This window comes from Carcharodon carcharias, chromosome 30, assembly GCF_017639515.1.
Source record: "Carcharodon carcharias isolate sCarCar2 chromosome 30, sCarCar2.pri, whole genome shotgun sequence".
NCBI lineage: Eukaryota > Metazoa > Chordata > Chondrichthyes > Lamniformes > Lamnidae > Carcharodon > Carcharodon carcharias.
The window spans coordinates 21,039,787-21,060,136 of NC_054496.1; the positions used below are offsets into that span (position 1 = coordinate 21,039,787).

Consider the following 20,350-nt stretch of genomic DNA (forward strand, 5'->3'; position numbering starts at 1 on the left):
CACACACTGTACCCCATCCAACTCCCCACCCTCTCACACACACTGTACCCCATCCAACTCCCCACCCTCACACACACACTGTACCCCATCCAACTCCCCACCCTCTCACACACACACTGTACCCCATCCAACTCCCCACCCTCTCACACACACACTGTACCCCATCCAACTCCCCACCCTCTCACACACACTGTACCCCATCCAACTCCCCACCCTCTCACACACACACTGTACCCCATCCAACTCCCCACGCTCACACACACACTGTACCCCATCCAACTCCCCACCCTCTCACTCACACACTGTACCCCATCCAACTCCCCACCCTCTCTCACACACTGTACCCCATCCAACTCCCCACCCTCACACTCACTGTACCCCATCCAACTCCCCACCCTCACACACACTGTACCCCATCCAACTCCCCACCCTCTCACACACACACTGTACCCCATCCAACTCCCCACCCTCTCACACACACACTGTACCCCATCCAACTCCCCACCCTCTCACACACACACTGTACCCCATCCAACTCCCCACCCTCTCACACACACTGTACCCCATCCAACTCCCCACCCACTCACACACACACTGTACCCCATCCAACTCCCCACCCACTCACACACACTGTACCCCATCCAACTCCCCACCCTCTCACACACACTGTACCCTATCCAACTCCCCACCCTCTCACACACACACTGTACCCCATCCAACTCCCCACCCTCTCACACACACTGTACCCCATCCAACTCCCGACCCTCTCACACACACACTGTACCCCATCCAACTCCCCACCCTCACACACAAACACTGTACCCCATCCAACTCCCCACCCTCACACACACTGTACCCCATCCAACTCCCCACCCTCACACACACACTGTACCCCATCCAACTCCCCACCCTCTCACACACACACTGTACCCCATCACACTCCCCACCCTCTCACACACACACTGTACCCCATCCAACTCCCCACCCTCTCACACACACACTGTACCCCATCCAACCCCCCCACCCTCTCTCACACACACTGTACGCCATCCACCACCCCACCCTCTCACACACACACTGTACCCCATCCAACTCCTAACACTCTCACACACACACTGTACCCCATCCAACTCCGCACCCTCTCACACACACACTGTACCCCATCCAACTCCCCACCCACTCACACACACACTGTACCCCATCCAACTCCCCACCCTCTCACACACACTGTACCCCATCCAACACCCCACCCTCTCACACACACTGTACCCCATCCAACTCACCACCCTCTCACACACACTGTACCCCATCCAACTCCCCACCCGCTCACACACACACACTGGACCCCATCCAACTCCCCACCCACTCACACGCACACTGTACCCCATCCAACTCCCCACCCTCTCACACACACTGTACCCCATCCAACACCCCACCCTCTCACACACACACTGTACCCCATCCAACTCCCCACCCTCTCACACACACTGTACCCCATCCAACTACCCACCCTCTCACACACACACACTGTACCCCATCCAACTCCCCACCCTCACACACAAACACTGTACCCCATCCAACTCCCCTCCCTCACACACACTGTACCCCATCCAACTCCCCACCCTCACACACACACACTGTACCCCATCCAACTCCCCACCCTCTCACACACACACTGTACCCCATCCAACTCCCGACCCTCTCACACACACACTGTACCCCATCCAACTCCCCACCCTCTCACACACACTGTACCCCATCCAACTCCCCACCCTCTCACACACACACTGTACCCCATCCAACTCCCCACCCTCTCACACACACACTGTACCCCATCCAACTCCCCACCCGCTCACACACACACTGTACCCCATCCAACTCCCCACTCTCTCACACACTCACTGTACCCCATCCAACTCCCCACCCTCACACACACACTGTACCCCATCCAACTCCCCACCCTCTCTCACACACACTGTACCCCATCCAACTCCCCACCCTCTCTCACACACACTGTACCCCATCCAACTCCCCACCCTCTCTCACACACACTGTACCCCATCCAACTCCCCACCCTCTCACACACACACTGTACCCCATCCAACTCCCCACCCTCTCACACACACACGGTACCCCATCCAACTCCGCACCCTCTCACACACTCACTGTACCCCATCCAACTCCCCACCCTCACACACACACTGTACCCCATCCAACTCCCCACCCTCTCTCACACACACTGTACCCCATCCAACTCCCCACCCTCTCACACACACTGTACCCCATCCAACTCCCCACCCTCACACACACACTATACCCCATCCAACTCCCCACCCGCTCACACACACACACTATACCCCTTCCAACTCCCCACCCTCTCACACACAAACTGTACCCCATCCAACTCCCCACCCGCTCACACACACATTGTACCCCATCCAACTACCCACCCTCACACACACACTGTACCCCATCTAACTCCCCACCCTCTCACACACACTGTACCCCATCCAACTCCCCACCCGCTCACACACACATTGTACCCCATCCAACTCCCCACCCTCACACACACACTGTACCCCATCCAACTCCCCACCTCACACACACACAGTGTACCCCATCCAACTCCCCACCCTCTCACACACACACTGTACCCCATCCAACTCCCCACCCTCTCACACACACACTGTACCCCATCCAACTCCCCACACTCTCACACACACACTGTACCACATCCAACTCCCCACCCTCTCACACACACACTGTACCCCATCCAACTCCCCACCCTCTCACACACACACTGTACCCCATCCAACTCCCCACCCTCTCACACACACTGTACCCCATCCAACTCCCCCCCCTCTCACACACACACTGTACCCCATCCAACTCCCCACCCTCTCACACACACTGTACCCCATCCAACTCCCCACCCTCACACACACACTGTACCCCATCCAACTCTCCACCCTCTCACACACACACTGTACCCCATCCAACTCCCCACCCTCTCACACACACTGTACCCCATCCAACTCCCCACCCTCTCACACACCCACTGTACCCCATCCAACTCCCCACCCTCTCACACACACTGTACCCCATCCAACTCCCCACCCACTCACACACACACTGTACCCCATCCAACTCCCCACCCTCTCACACACACTGTACCCCATCCAACACCCCACCCTCTCACACACACACTGTACCCCATCCAACTACCCACCCTCTCACACACACACACTGTACCCCATCCAACTCCCCACCCTCACACACACACACTGTACCCCATCCAACTCCCCACCCTCTCACACACACTGTACCCCATCCAACTCCCCACCCTCACACACACACACTGTACCCCATCCAACTCCCCACCCTCTCACACACACTGTACCCCATCCAACTCCCCACCCTCACACACACACTGTACCCCATCCAACTCCCCACCCTCTCACACACACACTGTACCCCATCCAACTCCCCACCCTCTCACACACACACTGTACCCCATCCAACTCCCCACCCTCTCACACACACACTGTACCCCATCCAACTCCCCACCCTCTCACACACACACTGTACCCCATCCAACTCCCCACGCTCACACACACACTGTACCCCATCCAACTCCCCACCCTCTCACTCACACACTGTACCCCATCCAACTCCCCACCCTCTCTCACACACTGTACCCCATCCAACTCCCCACCCTCACACTCACTGTACCCCATCCAACTCCCCACCCTCACACACACTGTACCCCATCCAACTCCCCACCCTCTCACACACACACTGTACCCCATCCAACTCCCCACCCTCTCACACACACACTGTACCCCATCCAACTCCCCACCCTCTCACACACACACTGTACCCCATCCAACTCCCCACCCTCTCACACACACTGTACCCCATCCAACTCCCCACCCACTCACACACACACTGTACCCCATCCAACTCCCCACCCACTCACACACACACTGTACCCCATCCAACTCCCCACCCTCTCACACACACTGTACCCTATCCAACACCCCACCCTCTCACACACACACTGTACCCCATCCAACTCCCCACCCTCTCACACACACTGTACCCCATCCAACTACCCACCCTCTCACACACACACACTGTACCCCATCCAACTCCCCACCCTCACACACAAACACTGTACCCCATCCAACTCCCCTCCCTCACACACACTGTACCCCATCCAACTCCCCACCCTCACACACACACACTGTACCCCATCCAACTCCCCACCCTCTCACACACACACTGTACCCCATCAACTCCCCACCCTCTCACACACACACTGTACCCCATCCAACTCCCCACCCTCTCACACACACACTGTACCCCATCCAACTCCCCACCCTCTCACACACACACTGTACGCCATCCAACTCCCCACCCTCTCACACACACACTGTACCCCATCCAACTCCCCACCCTCTCACACACACACTGTACCCCATCCAACTCCCCACTCTCTCACACACTCACTGTACCCCATCCAACTCCCCACCCACTCACACACACACTGTACCCCATCCAACTCCCCACCCTCTCACACACACTGTACCCCATCCAACACCCCACCCTCTCACACACACACTGTACCCCATCCAACTCCCCACCCTCTCACACACTGTACCCCATCCAACTACCCACCCTCTCACACACACACACTGTACCCCATCCAACTCCACACCCTCTCACACACACTGTACCCCATCCAACTCCCCACCCTCTCACACACACTGTACCCCATCCAACTCCCCACCCTCTCACACACACTGTACCCCATCCAACACCCCACCCTCACACACACACACTGTTCCCCATCCAACTCCCCTCCCTCACACACACTGTACCCCATCCAACACCCCACCCTCTCACACACACACTGTACCCCATCCAACTCCCCACCCTCTCACACACACACTGTACCCCATCCAACTCCCCACCCTCTCACACACACACTGTACCCCATCCAACTCCCCACCCTCTCACACACACACACTGTACCCCATCCAACTCCCCACCCGCTCACACACACTGTACCCCATCCAACTCCCCACCCGCTCACACACACTGTACCCCATCCAACTCCCCACCCGCTCACACACACACTGTACCCCATCCAACTCCCCACCCTCTCACACACACACTGTACCCCATCCAACTCCCCACCCTCTCACACACACACTGTACCCCATCCAACTCCCCACCCTCTCACACACACACTGTACCCCATCCAACTCCCCACCCTCTCACACACACACTGTACCCCATCCAACTCCCCACCCTCTCACACACACACACTCTACCCCATCCAACTCCCCACCCTCTCACACACTCACTGTACCCCATCCAACTCCCCACCCTCACACACACACTGTACCCCATCCAACTCCCCACCCTCTCACACACACGCACTGTACCCCATCCAACTCCCCACCCGCTCACACACACTGTACCCCATCCATCTCCCCACCCGCTCACACACACTGTACCCCATCCAACTCCCCAACCGCTCACACACACACTGTACCCCATCCAACTCCCCACCCTCTCACACACACACTGTACCCCATCCAACTCCCCACCCTCTCACACACACTGTACCCCATCCAACTCCCCACCCTCTCACACACACTGTACCCCATCCAACTCCCCACCCTCTCACACACACTGTACCCCATCCAACTCCCCACCCTCTCACACACACTGTACCCCATCCAACTCCCCACCCGCTCACACACACATTGTACCCCATCCAACTCCCCACCCTCACACACACACTGTACCCCATCCAACTCCCCACCCTCACACACACACTGTACCCCATCCAACTCCCCACCCCCTCACACACACTGTACCCCATCCAACTCCCCACCCTCACACACACACTGTACCCCATCCAACTCCCCACCCTCTCACACACACACTGTACCCCATCCAACTCCCCACCCTCTCACACACACTGTACCCCATCCAACTCCCCACCCTCACACACACACTGTACCCCATCCAACTCCCCACCCTCTCTCACACACTGTACCCCATCCAACTCCCCACCCTCTCACACACACTGTACCCCATCCAACTCCCCACCCTCACACACACACTGTACCCCATCCAACTCCCCACCCTCTCACACAAGCATACTGTACCCCATCCAACTCCCCACCCTCACACACACACACTGTACCCCATCCAACTCCCCACCCTCTCACACACACTGTACCCCATCCGACTCCCCACCCTCTCACACACACTGTACCCCATCAACTCCCCACCCTCTCGCACACACACTGTACCCCATCCAACTCCCCACCCGCTCACACACACTCTGTACCCCATCCAACTGCCCACCCTCTCACGCACACTGTACCCTATCCAACTCCCCACCCTCACACACCCACTGTACCCCATCCAACTCCCCACCCTCTCACACACACACTCTGTACCCCATCCAACTCCCCACTTTCTCACGCACACTGTACCCCATCCAACTCCCCACCCTCTCACGCACACTGTACCCCATCCAACTCCCCACCCTCTCACACACACACTGTACCCCATCCATCTCCGCACCCTCTCACACACATGTACCCCAAATAAACTCCCACCTCACATACACAAAGTTTTTTCACATCCAAATTTCATTGCTCCATACTTTCCTGGTTTACACCCTCTCTCCACCATTCTGCTATTCTCTCACCCGACAATTATCACCCAATTTGCGCATGCTGGTGTCTGTCTGCTGCTACTCACCTGTCTTGTGTTTTATTCTCTGTTCTCGTTGCCTTCCCAGAATGTTCATCATTACTGCCTTTGCTAAGTTGGTTTTGCTGGGTGGTACATGGATACTGGGCGTGTTCCATTATCAGAAGCGGACGATTGCTCTTGCTTATATCTTCACCATCCTTAACAGCTTCCAGGGACTGTTCATTTTCCTCCTTCACTGTGTCAAACACAAGCAGGTAAAGCTCATTGCTCCAGAGGTGTAATAACACAATTACAAAAACTAATATTTCTGTGTGTATAACAGGACTGAGTGTCCCAGCACTGACTATGTGTGTATAACAGGACTGAGTGTCCCAGCACTGACTGTGTGTGTCCAAAAGGACTGAGTGTCCCAGCACTGACTGTGTGTGTCCAACAGGACTGAGTGTCCCAGCACTGACTGTTTGTGTCTAACAGGACTGAGTGTCCCAGCACTGACTGTTTGTGTCTAACAGGACTGAGTGTCCCAGCACTGACTGTGTGTGTCTAACAGGACTGAGTGTCCCAGCACTGACTGTGTGTGTCTAACAGGACTGAGTGTCCCAGCACTGACTGTGTGTGTCTAAAAGGACTGAGTGTCCCAGCACTGACTGTGTGTGTCTAACAGGACTGAGTGTCCCAGCACTGACTGTGTGTGTGTCTAACAGGACTGAGTGTCCCAGCACTGACTGTGTGTGTGTCTAACAGGACTGAGTGTCCCAGCACTGACTGTGTGTGTGTCTAACAGGACTGAGTGTCCCAGCACTGACTGTGTGTGTGTCTAACAGGACTGAGTGTCCCAGCACTGACTGTGTGTGTGTCTAACAGGACTGAGTGTCCCAGCACTGACTGTGTGTGTGTCTAACAGGACTGAGTGTCCCAGCACTGACTGTGTGTGTGTCTAACAGGACTGAGTGTCCCAGCACTGACTGTGTGTGTGTCTAACAGGACTGAGTGTCTAACAGCACTGACTGTGTGTGTGTCTAACAGGACTGAGTGTCCCAGCACTGACTGTGTGTGTGTCTAACAGGACTGAGTGTCCCAGCACTGACTGTTTGTGTCTAACAGGACTGAGTGTCCCAGCACTGACTGTTTGTGTCTAACAGGACTGAGTGTCCCAGCACTGACTGTGTGTGTCTAACAGGACTGAGTGTCCCAGCACTGACTGTGTGTGTCTAACAGGACTGAGTGTCCCAGCACTGACTGTGTGTGTCTAACAGGACTGAGTGTCCCAGCACTGACTGTGTGTGTCTAACAGGACTGAGTGTCCCAGCACTGACTGTGTGTGTGTCTAACAGGACTGAGTGTCCCAGCACTGACTGTGTGTGTGTCTAACAGGACTGAGTGTCCCAGCACTGACTGTGTGTGTGTCTAACAGGACTGAGTGTCCCAGCACTGACTGTGTGTGTGTCTAACAGGACTGAGTGTCCCAGCACTGACTGTGTGTGTGTCTAACAGGACTGAGTGTCCCAGCACTGACTGTGTGTGTCTAACAGGACTGAGTGTCCCAGCACTGACTGTGTGTGTCTAACAGGACTGAGTGTCCCAGCACTGACTGTGTGTGTCTAACAGGACTGAGTGTCCCAGCACTGACTGTGTGTGTGTCTAACAGGACTGAGTGTCCCAGCACTGACTGTGTGTGTCTAACAGGACTGAGTGTCCCAGCACTGACTGTGTGTGTGTCTAACAGGACTGAGTGTCCCAGCACTGACTGTGTGTGTGTCTAACAGGACTGAGTGTCCCAGCACTGACTGTGTGTGTGTCTAACAGGACTGAGTGTCCCAGCACTGACTGTGTGTGTGTCTAACAGGACTGAGTGTCCCAGCACTGACTGTGTGTGTGTCTAACAGGACTGAGTGTCCCAGCACTGACTGTTTGTGTGTCTAACAGGACTGAGTGTCCCAGCACTGACTGTGTGTGTGTGTCTAACAGGACTGAGTGTCCCAGCACTGACTGTGTGTGTGTCTAACAGGACTGAGTGTCCCAGCACTGACTGTGTGTGTGTCTAACAGGACTGAGTGTCCCAGCACTGACTGTGTGTGTGTCTAACAGGACTGAGTGTCCCAGCACTGACTGTGTGTGTGTCTAACAGGACTGAGTGTCCCAGCACTGACTGTGTGTGTGTCTAACAGGACTGAGTGTCCCAGCACTGACTGTGTGTGTGTCTAACAGGACTGAGTGTCCCAGCACTGACTGTGTGTGTGTCTAACAGGACTGAGTGTCCCAGCACTGACTGTGTGTGTGTCTAACAGGACTGAATGTCCCAGCACTGACTGTGTGTGTGTCTAACAGGACTGAGTGTCCCAGCACTGACTGTGTGTGTGTCTAACAGGACTGAGTGTCCCAGCACTGACTGTGTGTGTGTCTAACAGGACTGAGTGTCCCAGCACTGACTGTGTGTGTGTGTCTAACAGGACTGAGTGTCCCAGCACTGACTGTGTGTGTGTGTCTAACAGGACTGAGTGTCCCAGCACTGACTGTGTGTGTGTGTATAACAGGACTGAGTGTCCCAGCACTGACTGTGTGTGTGTGTATAACAGGACTGAGTGTCCCAGCACTGACTGTGTGTGTGTATAACAGGACTGAGTGTCCCAGCACTGACTGTGTGTGTGTATAACAGGACTGAGTGTCCCAGCACTGACTGTGTGTGTGTATAACAGGACTGAGTGTCCCAGCACTGACTGTGTGTGTGTATAACAGGACTGAGTGTCCCAGCACTGACTGTGTGTGTGTATAGCAGGACTGAGTGTCCCAGCACTGACTGTGTGTGTAAAACAGGATTGAGTGTCCCAGCACTCAATGTCTCTGTTTTTAAGTGCTCCTGACAACATTCGCTGTTTATTTCCTGTTGTGTGTGACAGATACGAGATCAATACCATAGATGGTTCACAAGATTTAGTGTTGCAATGAATATCTCAAAATACACGACCTTCGCTGATTCCACACAGCGCACCTGTTCATCCCAGGTAAGATTCTCTACAGCCACCATGCATTATACTAAAGCAAATTAATGGTCAATGTGTGATTGGAGGGAGTGTCCAAAGCCGATGGCTTCCTATCTGTCAGACTTATTGAAGAGGGATTGCCTCTCATATAATGCCAGGATATTTTGATCAAGGATTAGTTAGGGATAAACTCCTTTTTCATTTCATTCATTCATTCATTCATTCATTCATTGATAGGGGTCACTGGCTGGGCTAGAAATTATTGCCCATCTCTAGTTGCCCCTTGAGAAGGTGGTGGTGAGCTGCCTTCTTGAACCGCAGCAGTCCATGTGGTGTAGGTACACCCACAGTGCTGTTAGGGAGGGAGTTCCAGGATTTTGACCCAGTGACAGTGAAGGAACAGCGATATATTTCCAAGTCAGGATGGTGAGTGACTTGGAGGGGAACTTCCAGGTGGTGGTGTTCCCATCTATCTGCTACCCTTGTCCTTCTAGATGGTGGAGGTCACAGGTTTGGAAGGTATTGGTGAAGGAGCTTTGATGAGTCACTGCAGTGCATCCTGGGCATTATTTCCCGTAAAGGGCTCAGGACAACTTGAATGAATTTGTAACTTGGTGTTCACTGTCCCTTCTAATTTGCTGATTTTTGTAACTTAATCCCTTCAGGCAAACGCAAAACAATCAGTGTCAGGCCTGTGAGAGCGTCTGATCAATGAGCCTGCAATTCCTCTCACTGCCACAAGATGGAGCCACAATGTATAGAAACCAGCCAACCAATGCCAAGTGCAGCAAGATCTGCCCCTCTGCTAGGGTTGCCAACCCTCCAGGATTGGCCTGGAGTCTCCAGGAATTGAAGATCAATCTCCAGGACACTGCTGTCTGCAATCCTGGGGAAAAATCACCGGGATGTTTCTTTTTTTGTCATTTTCTTTGAACATTTCTCTTTACCAGATATAAAAATATAGAAGATGGAGGGAAAAGGTCTGTTTGGCTGACAGTCAAGCATCGTCCAATTGGTTAATGAATCTTTTTGCTTTCTATCTGGCATGAAAAGGCAGTGTGTCACGAGGATGGATGTGTTGGTCTGGAGCGTGGGGGCAAGTCATGTGATGAAACCTCCAGGAATACATTTAATCAGAGTTGGGAACCTTACTCTCCGGACATTTGGGGATCTTTGCCTTTTGCACTTGGTGAATTCCTTTTGCAACCAGACGCGGGGGATATTCCAATGGACTGCAGCTTCAGCGATATTTTTGTTAGATTGACATGTCCAGGAGGGATTCAGCCATGCTTGACGGCCTAGAAGAATTGCAGGAATGGACACCCACATCCAGAACATCTGCATCCAGAACATCTGCACCCACAACTCCCCCGTCCACAACTCCCATACCCACAACTCCCGCACCCAAAAGCGTACACGTTTACACACACAACTGCACATGCATGTGCCACACACAGCTGCTCATGGATGTGCACAAACTCAGGCAACTGCACAAGTACATGCCTCACGCAGCTGCACATAGATGTGTGTGCACACACACAAATAGAAACACACACACAGACATACACACACATAGAAACACATACACACACACACACACACACACACAGAAATGCACACATGCACAGAAACACACACATACACACAGAAACACAAACAAATACACACACACATACAGAAAAACACATGCACACACACAAACACACAACACACAGAAACACACATATACACAGAAACTCACACACAAAGTGCGCGTGCACACAAATACACACACACATACACAAAAACACACGTACACATACATACACACAACCACACACACACACACACAGAACTGCACACGAACATGGCACACGCACACGCATATTGCCATATGCACGGTTGCTTATCTACTAGAGATCATGTGGTTCAGGATAATTTTCACCTGATGCAACTCCCTGCTATACATAATCCAAGCTGACATCCCCAGTGCACTGCTGTGGGAGTGCTGCACTGTCAGAGGCACTGTCTCTCAGATGTGACATTAAACCAAGGCCCTGTCTGTCTTCTCCGGATGGAGATGAAGTATCCCATGGCTCTATTTTGATGAAGAGCAGGGGGCGGGGGGGGCGGTTATCCTTGGTGCCCTGGCCAACATTTACCCCTCAGCCAACATCAGATGATTTGTTGATGATCACATTGCTGTTTATGGGTGCTTGCTGTGCCCGAATGTTTCACACGTTCCAACGGTGACTTCAGAATTCTGTCAATGTGAAGTGCCTTGGCAGATCCTGAAGGTCACTATGGGAGTGCAAGGCTTTCTCTTTGAGCCTGTTTTGGACCTGGTTGTAATGTGCAGTGCTGCTGTTATGTAGGCAGCACACCAAGGGGCAAACAGGCACTCGCCCGATAGATCTGCCTTTGTACCGTACCTTTTAAGACTACAGCATGTCCCAAAGTGCTTCACAGCCAATGAAGTACCATTCTGAGTGTCGCCGCTGTTTTATGATATGTGGCAGCCATATTGCGCACAGCAAGATCCCAGAAACGGCAATGCGTTAATGGCCTGAAAAGCTTTTTTTTTTAAAAGTGATGTTGCCTGAGGGGCAAACACAGGCAAGGCTAGTGAGTAAAATACTCCACTGCCCTGCTTCAACTAATACGATGGGCTCTCTTACATCCACCTGAGAGGGTACAACAACTCAACTGAAAGGTGGGTGGTGACAATTCAAGGGCAACTAGGGCTGGACAATAAAGGCTGGCCCAGCCACATCCCATGAACAAATTTTTAAACAAAAACCTTCGACAGTGCAGCACTCCCTCAGTCTATTGCAGAGCGGCTGTCAATATTACAGCGTTGAGTTCTCCATGTTACTTGAATTTCGGCTTGCCGCTGCTTTTTATCAAACCCGCGGGAAAAAAAAAGAGCTAAAAATAGCAGAATTATCGAGTTGCATCTGAAGTAGGCATCTGAGAAAAATACACGTGGTGCAGAATGAGTTGTGCACACCTCTGTGAATGATCTTGCTTTGATCTAGATAAGGCTCGGTTGAATAATGGAGCCGGAAGACAGACGAGCAGTCGTGGCCGGACAAGAGGAGTCGTTGAAGAACAAGCTGTGGTTTCAGACCTTGTCTGGAGGAGGCCATTCAGCCCTTCGCCCCTGTACTGTCATTCAAATAGATCTTGCGGAGCTGCACCTTAACTCCATCTGCCACTTTGGTTCTGTCAGCCTTGCCTAATAAAAATCAATCAATCTCTGTCAATTTTGAAATGTTCAATTGGTCCTGCCATGGCCCTAGCAGTCTAGAGGCCCCGACTCAAGCTCTGAGGGGCTTGGCTTCGAATCTCACCACCACAGCAGCTGGGATTTGAATTCAGTCGATAAACCTGGAGTCTCGGTAACGGGGTGACCATAAAACTATCGTCGATTGTTGTAAAAACCCACCTGGTCCATGAATACCCTTCAGGGAAGGAAATCTACCATCCTTACCCGGTCTGGCCTACGTGTGAATCCAGGCCCACAGCGACGTGGTTGACTCTTAAAATGTCCTCTGAAATGGCCGAGCAAGCCACTCAGTTCAAGGGTAATGAGTCACGGGCATCAAACGCTGGCCTTACTCACTGACACCCACACCCCATGGAACAATAAATAAATAAAATGTGCAGAGAGTTCCAGATTTCCACTGTGCTTTATGTGAAGAAATGCTTCCTGAACAGCCTAGCTCTAATTGTGTAATGCCCTCCGCCTCCTTGTTCAGATCTCTCCCCCACTAGAGGAAATCGCTTCTCTCCACTTTCCACCCTACAAAACACTTGAATCATCTTCAGATGTGCGGTGGCAATGTCTAGTGTGTTGTAGTAGCACCAGAGTGCCCCCCAAAGTAGCAGAGCAGCAATTACAACCCAGGTTCAAAGAACAAAGAGCAAAGAAAAGTACAGCACAGGAACAGGCCCTTCGCCTCTCCAAGCCTGCGCCGATCATGTTGCCCGTCAACTAAAACATTTTGCACTTCCGGGGTCCGTATCCCTCTATTCTGATCCTATTCATGTATTTGTCAAGCTGCCTCTTAAACACCACAATCGTACCTGCTTCCACCACCTCCTCTGACAGCGAATTCCAGACACTACCCTCTGCGTAAAAAAACTTGCTCCACATCATCTTTATAGTTTTCTCCTCTCACCTTAAATCTATGTCCCCTAGTAATTGACTCTTCCACCCTGGGAAAAAGCTTCTGACTATCTACTCTGTCCTTGCCACTCATAATTTTGTAAACTTCTATCAAGTCGCCCCTCAATCTCCATCGCTCTATTGAGTTCATCTACTGCTGAGTAGAAACAAAGATGGAGAGGCCTAAGTTGCTGGATTGGGAGGGGGGGATTTAAATTACTGAAGGCGCAGTTGCCAATGATTGTAATGGTAGATTCCTTGTTTCAGCTGTCAGTGATCTAAAGGTCAGACTAACATCCAAACCGAAGGCTTGTGGTTATGGTGAAGGGACAGTAAAAGTTGGTGCCCCCACCAGCCACTTTCACATGATCGCAGAGATAAGAAAGATCTCAGCCAACTGAGCAGCTGCAGTGAATAGCCACTACAAGGTGTTTCTCTGCTTTCACCCTTTGCTGCAGTCCACCAAGGGTTGCTAATCGTGGCTTGGGACATGATATCACTATGGGGCAAAGACCAAGAACTACCTCAGCCAGGACAGGGGTTGTCCCTCATGTTGTTCACGTTATTCTATGGCCACCGTCTCAACCCACTGAGCTAACTGCTCCCTTGCCAATGGTTGGAGATAAGGAAGGACGAGGCACAAACATCACCTGCATGCCCTGATCCAAAATTATTCCCTGCCCACTAATCCCAAATTCACCTTGTCTTAACCCCATGTTTGGAGTGAAAGTTGGTTGAACTCTAATCCAAACAAAAGGCCCTTTGTTTCTCTTGCTGCTTTGAAGGCTGTGTCCTCACAGCTCACGGAGGAAGCTGGTACTTATCAAATCCATAAGCTGGAAGCTCCTTCCCTGTGCATGTTGGCCTGGGTGATTGGTTGTTCTGTTAAACCTTGGCCAGCTGATTTTGCTGACAGTCTGTGGTGATGTTGGGTTAAAATTGCATCTGCAAGTGGTGACGTTATGAAAACTGCTGCTGTCTCTCAGCTCACTGGGCTCTGGTCCAAGATCCAAGCTCCTCCCCAGCAAGAAGAAGTGTTTACAGAAGGACTCTCCCCATCTGGCCACCCGCAGAGGGGGAGTTTCTCCATCTATTGGGGCCCTAATGACAGGAGTTGGTCTCTTTATGTGTCGACCCCCAGTTATAGAGAAGCTTGATCCAAACTCGCAAGCACAGTGGCAATCTCTCCACCCAGACCTTTACCAACATAAGCAGAGGGACAGTCAGTAGCCTTGTTGTCCGGCTGGGATGGGTAGTGTGTGGAAGCTTGATCGACATCAGTCGAGGCAAAGTCTGTAACATTGGGTGCTTGCTGATTTTGTTTGGGTAATTTTAATTAAACTCCCCTGGGCTGACACAGTTAGCAACTTGTCCAGCTGGTAGCATCCTGGAGTGTTCACACTGCGGTGATCAGCTACCTTTCACTCCCACCAATTGTAAAGGCTGTTCTGGGAGCAGAGCCCAAGGGATGTGAGTGGGACTGGGAGACATTTCCTGATCGTTGTGACTTGTCATTTCAAGGATTCACCGGCCCCAGAGTCAGGGTGTGGATTCCTAAAACATAAAGTCAGGGAATGTTGCATCTTTCCAGGGATGTAGCTGCACATCAGAATCAGTGCTAAGTCCTCCTTGGGCTGACTCCAGGATCTGGGAATGATCAATAAGCCTGTTAGACTGAGGTTTGGAAATATCTAGAACGTTCTGTAATCAAAGGATTTTCGTGAGACATTCCATGTCTCTCTGCCTATCTATCTATTATCTAACAATCTATTTATATATCTCTATTATCTATCTATCTATCTACTTTCAATTAGCTATCCATTTACTATCAGTCTACCAATCTATCTATCTGTCAGTCTACCTATCCATATATCTATCTATATATAAGAACAAAAAAACTGCGGATGCTGGAAATCCAAAACAAAAACAGAATTACCTGGAAAAACTCAGCAGGTCTGACAGCATCGGCCGAGAAGAAAAGAGTTGACGTTTCGAGTCCTCATGACCCTTCGACAGAACTTGAGTTCGAGTCCAAGAAAGAGTTGAAATATAAGCTGGTTTAAGGTGTGTGGGGGGGGCGCGGAGAGAGAGAGAGAGAGAGAAAAGTGGAGGGGGGTGGTGTGGTTGTAGGGACAAACAAGCAGTGATAGAAGCAAATCATCAAAAGATGTCACCAACAATAGAACAAAAGAACACATAGGTGTTAAATTTGGTGATATTATCTAAACGAATGTGCTAATTAAGAATGGATGGTAGGGCACTCAAGGTATAGCTCTAGTGGGGGTGGGGAGAGCATAAAAGATTTAAAAATATTTAAAAATAATGGAAATAAGTGGGAAAAGAAAAATCTATATAATTTATTGGAAAAAAACAAAAGGAAGGGGGAAACAGAAAGGGGGAGGGGATGGGGGAGGGAGATCAAGACCTAAAGTTGTTGAATTCAATATACAGTCCGGAAGGCTGTAAAGTGCCTAGTCGGAAGATGAGGTGTTGTTCCTCCAGTTTGCGTTGGGCTTCACTGGAACAATGCAGCAAGCCAAGGACAGACATGTGGGCAAGAGAGCAGGGTGGAGTGTTAAAATGGCAAGCAACAGGGAGGTTTGGGTCATTCTTGCGGACAGACTGCAGGTATATCTATCTACCTATCTATCTAACTAACTATCTGTCTGTCTATCTATTATCTATCTTTCTATCTGTCTATCTATCTATATATCTCCTCCAAGCCACTCACCATCCTGACTTGGAAATATATCACCGTTCCTTCACTGTCGCTGGGTCAAACTGCTGGAACTCCCTCCCTAACAGCACTGTGGGTGTACCTACACCACAGGGACTGCAGCGGCTCAAGAAGGCAGCTCACCACCACCTTCTCAAGGGGCAACTAGGGATGGGCAACAAATGCTGGCCCAGCCAGCGAAACCCACATCCCGTGAATGAATTTTAAAAAAATCTATCAATCAATCTATCTATCTAAGATAAAAACAAAAAACCGTGGATTCTGGAAATCCAAAACAAAAACAGAATTACCTGGAAAAACTCAGCAGGTCTGGCAGCATCGGTGGAGAAGAAAAGTGTTGACGTTTCGAGTCCTCATGACCCTTCAACAGAACTAGGTGAATCCCAGGAAGGGGTGAAATATAAGCTGGTTTAAGGTGTGTGTGTGTGTGTGGGGGTGGAGGGAGAGAAGTGGAGGGGGGTGGTGTGGTTGTAGGGACAAACAAGCAGTGATAGAAGCAGATCATCAAAAGATGTCACAGACAACAGAACAAAAGAACACATAGGTGTTGAAGTTGGTGATATTATCTAAACGAATGTGCTAATTAAGAATGGATGGTAGGGCACTCAAGGTATAGCTCTAGTGGGGGTGGGGGGAGCATAAAAGATTGAAAAATATTTAAAATTAATGGAAATAGGTGGGAAAAGAAAAATCTATATAATTTATTGGAAAAAACAAAAGGAAGGGGGAAGAAACAGAAAGGGGGTGGGGATGGACGAGGCAGCTCAAGACCTAAAGTTGTTGAACTCAATATTCAGTCCAGAAGGCTGTAAAGTGCCTAGTCGGAAGATGAGGTGTTGTTCCTTCAGTTTGCGTTGGGCTTCACTATCTATCTATCTGTCTGTCTCTCTGTATAGCTACCTATCTGTATATCTATCTATTTAACTATCTATCTACTTACCTATCTATCCATCTCTCTGTCTGTCTGTCTGTCTATCTATCTATCTACCTATTTATCTAATTGACTGTCCGTCTTTCTGTCTGCCTGTCTGTCTATTTGTCTGACTGTATATTTGCCTGCCTGTCCCTACGTTTGTCCATCTAACTGTATGTATATCTATCTGTCTGTCTGTCTAACAATCTATCTATTATCTATGGACCTGTCTGTCTGTCTGTCCATCTAGCTATCTTTCTTTCTTTCTATCTATAGATCTAACTATGTGTCTGTCTATTGCCTATGTGTCTGTCTGAATATCTACCTATCTGTCTGTATGTCTGTCTGTCTGTCTATCTATCTATCAATCTATCCATCTATCTGTCTGCTGATTGCGTAAAAGTCTGCCTACCTGTATGTCTGTTATCTGTATATCTGTCCGTCTGCATATCCATCTGTCTACCTGTCCACCTGTATATTTGTCTGTCTATCCATCAATCCATCTTTCTATCTGTCCAAATGTATTAGCAATGAGAGAGAGCGGCAGCAGAGGAGGGAAGAAAAGGAAGCAAATGCTGAGTCCCGGGTCCCAGTACTTCGTGGAAGGTCCTGCCCCATATGTGGCTAAAGATCTGTGGGATGTGAATCCTTTTTCAGTCACTTAAGGTCCCATAGCAGAAACTGGCAACCCTGAAGAGATGTCATCATCGAATCGAGGGACAGGCCATCGGACAGTATGATTCCGTGCTCCCACACCAGCGGACAGTATGATTCCGTGCTCCCACACCAGCAGACAGTATGATTCCGTGCTTTCACACCAGCGGACAGTATGATTCCGTGCTTTCACACCAGCAGACAGTATGATTCCGTGCTTTCACACCAGCGGACAGTATGATTCCGTGCTCCCACACCAGCAGACAGTATGATTCCGTGCTTTCACACCAGCGGACAGTATGATTCCGTGCTCCCACACCAGCGGACAGTATGATTCCGTGCTCCCACACCAGCGGACAGTATGATTCCGTGCTTTCACACCAGCGGACAGTATGATTCCGTGCTTTCACACCAGCGGACAGTATGATTCCGTGCTTTCACACCAGCGGACAGTATGATTCCGTGCTTTCACACCAGCAGACAGTATGATTCCGTGCTTTCACACCAGCGGACAGTATGATTCCGTGCTTTCACACCAGCGGACAGTATGATTCCGTGCTTTCACACCAGCGGACAGTATGATTCCGTGCTTTCACACCAGCAGACAGTATGATTCCGTGCTTTCACACCAGCGGACAGTATGATTCCGTGCTTTCACACCAGCGGACAGTATGATTCCGTGCTCCCACACCAGCGGACAGTATGATTCCGTGCTTTCACACCAGCAGACAGTATGATTCCGTGCTCCCACACCAGCGGACAGTATGATTCCGTGCTTTCACACCAGCGGACAGTATGATTCCGTGCTCCCACACCAGCGGACAGTATGATTCCGTGCTTCCACACCAGCAGACAGTATGATTCCGTGCTTTCACACCAGCAGACAGTATGATTCCGTGCTTTCACACCAGCGGACAGTATGATTCCGTGCTTCCCACACCAGCGGACAGTATGATTCCGTGCTTTCACACCAGCAGACAGTATGATTCCGTGCTTCACACCAGCGGACAGTATGATTCCGTGCTTTCACACCAGCGGACAGTATGATTCCGTGCTTTCACACCAGCGGACAGTATGATTCCGTGCTTTCACACCAGCAGACAGTATGATTCCGTGCTTTCACACCAGCGGACAGTATGATTCCGTGCTTTCACACCAGCGGACAGTATGATTCCGTGCTTTCACACCAGCGGACAGTATGATTCCGTGCTCCCACACCAGCGGACAGTATGATTCCGTGCTTTCACACCAGCGGACAGTATGATTCCGTGCTTTCACACCAGCGGACAGTATGATTCCGTGCTCCCACACCAGCAGACAGTATGATTCCGTGCTCCCACACCAGCAGACAGTATGATTCCGTGCTTCACACCAGCTGACAGTATGATTCCGTGCTTTCACACCAGCGGACAGTATGATTCCGTGCTTTCACACCAGCGGACAGTATGATTCCGTGCTCCCACACCAGCGGACAGTATGATTCCGTGCTCCCACACCAGCAGACAGTATGATTCCGTGCTCCTACACCAGCGGACAGTATGATTCCGTGCTTTCACACCAGCGGACAGTATGATTCCGTGCTCCCACACCAGCGGACAGTATGATTCCGTGCTTTCACACCAGCAGACAGTATGATTCCGTGCTTCCACACCAGCGGACAGTATGATTCCGTGCTTTCACACCAGCGGACAGTATGATTCCGTGCTCCCACACCAGCAGACAGTATGATTCCGTGCTCCCACACCAGCAGACAGTATGATTCCGTGCTTTCACACCAGCAGACAGTATGATTCCGTGCTTTCACACCAGCGGACAGTATGATTCCGTGCTTCCACACCAGCGGACAGTATGATTCCGTGCTTTCACACCAGCAGACAGTATGATTCCGTGCTTTCACACCAGCGGACAGTATGATTCCGTGCTCCCACACCAGCGGACAGTATGATTCCGTGCTTTCACACCAGCGGACAGTATGATTCCGTGCTCCCACACCAGCAGACAGTATGATTCCGTGCTTTCACACCAGCGGACAGTATGATTCCGTGCTTCCACACCAGCGGACAGTATGATTCCGTGCTTTCACACCAGCGGACAGTATGATTCCGTGCTTTCACACCAGCGGACAGTATGATTCCGTGCTCCCACACCAGCGGACAGTATGATTCCGTGCT

General features: G+C 51.0%; 1 protein-coding gene across 1 annotated transcript in view; it reads left to right on the forward strand.

Annotated features, from left to right (window-relative positions):
• Nucleotides 1-11,351, forward strand: part of LOC121271285 (adhesion G protein-coupled receptor E3-like) — an 87,157-nt gene extending 75,806 nt beyond the window's left edge. Inside the window, exons 14-16 of the mRNA XM_041177160.1 lie at nt 6,830-6,998; nt 9,642-9,746; nt 10,391-11,351. Coding sequence (XP_041033094.1) covers nt 6,830-6,998; nt 9,642-9,746; nt 10,391-10,423 — 307 coding nt within the window. The 3' untranslated portion in view covers nt 10,424-11,351. The remainder of the gene's footprint in view (nt 1-6,829; nt 6,999-9,641; nt 9,747-10,390) is intronic.
• The last annotated feature ends 8,999 nt before the right edge of the window (nt 11,352-20,350 follow it).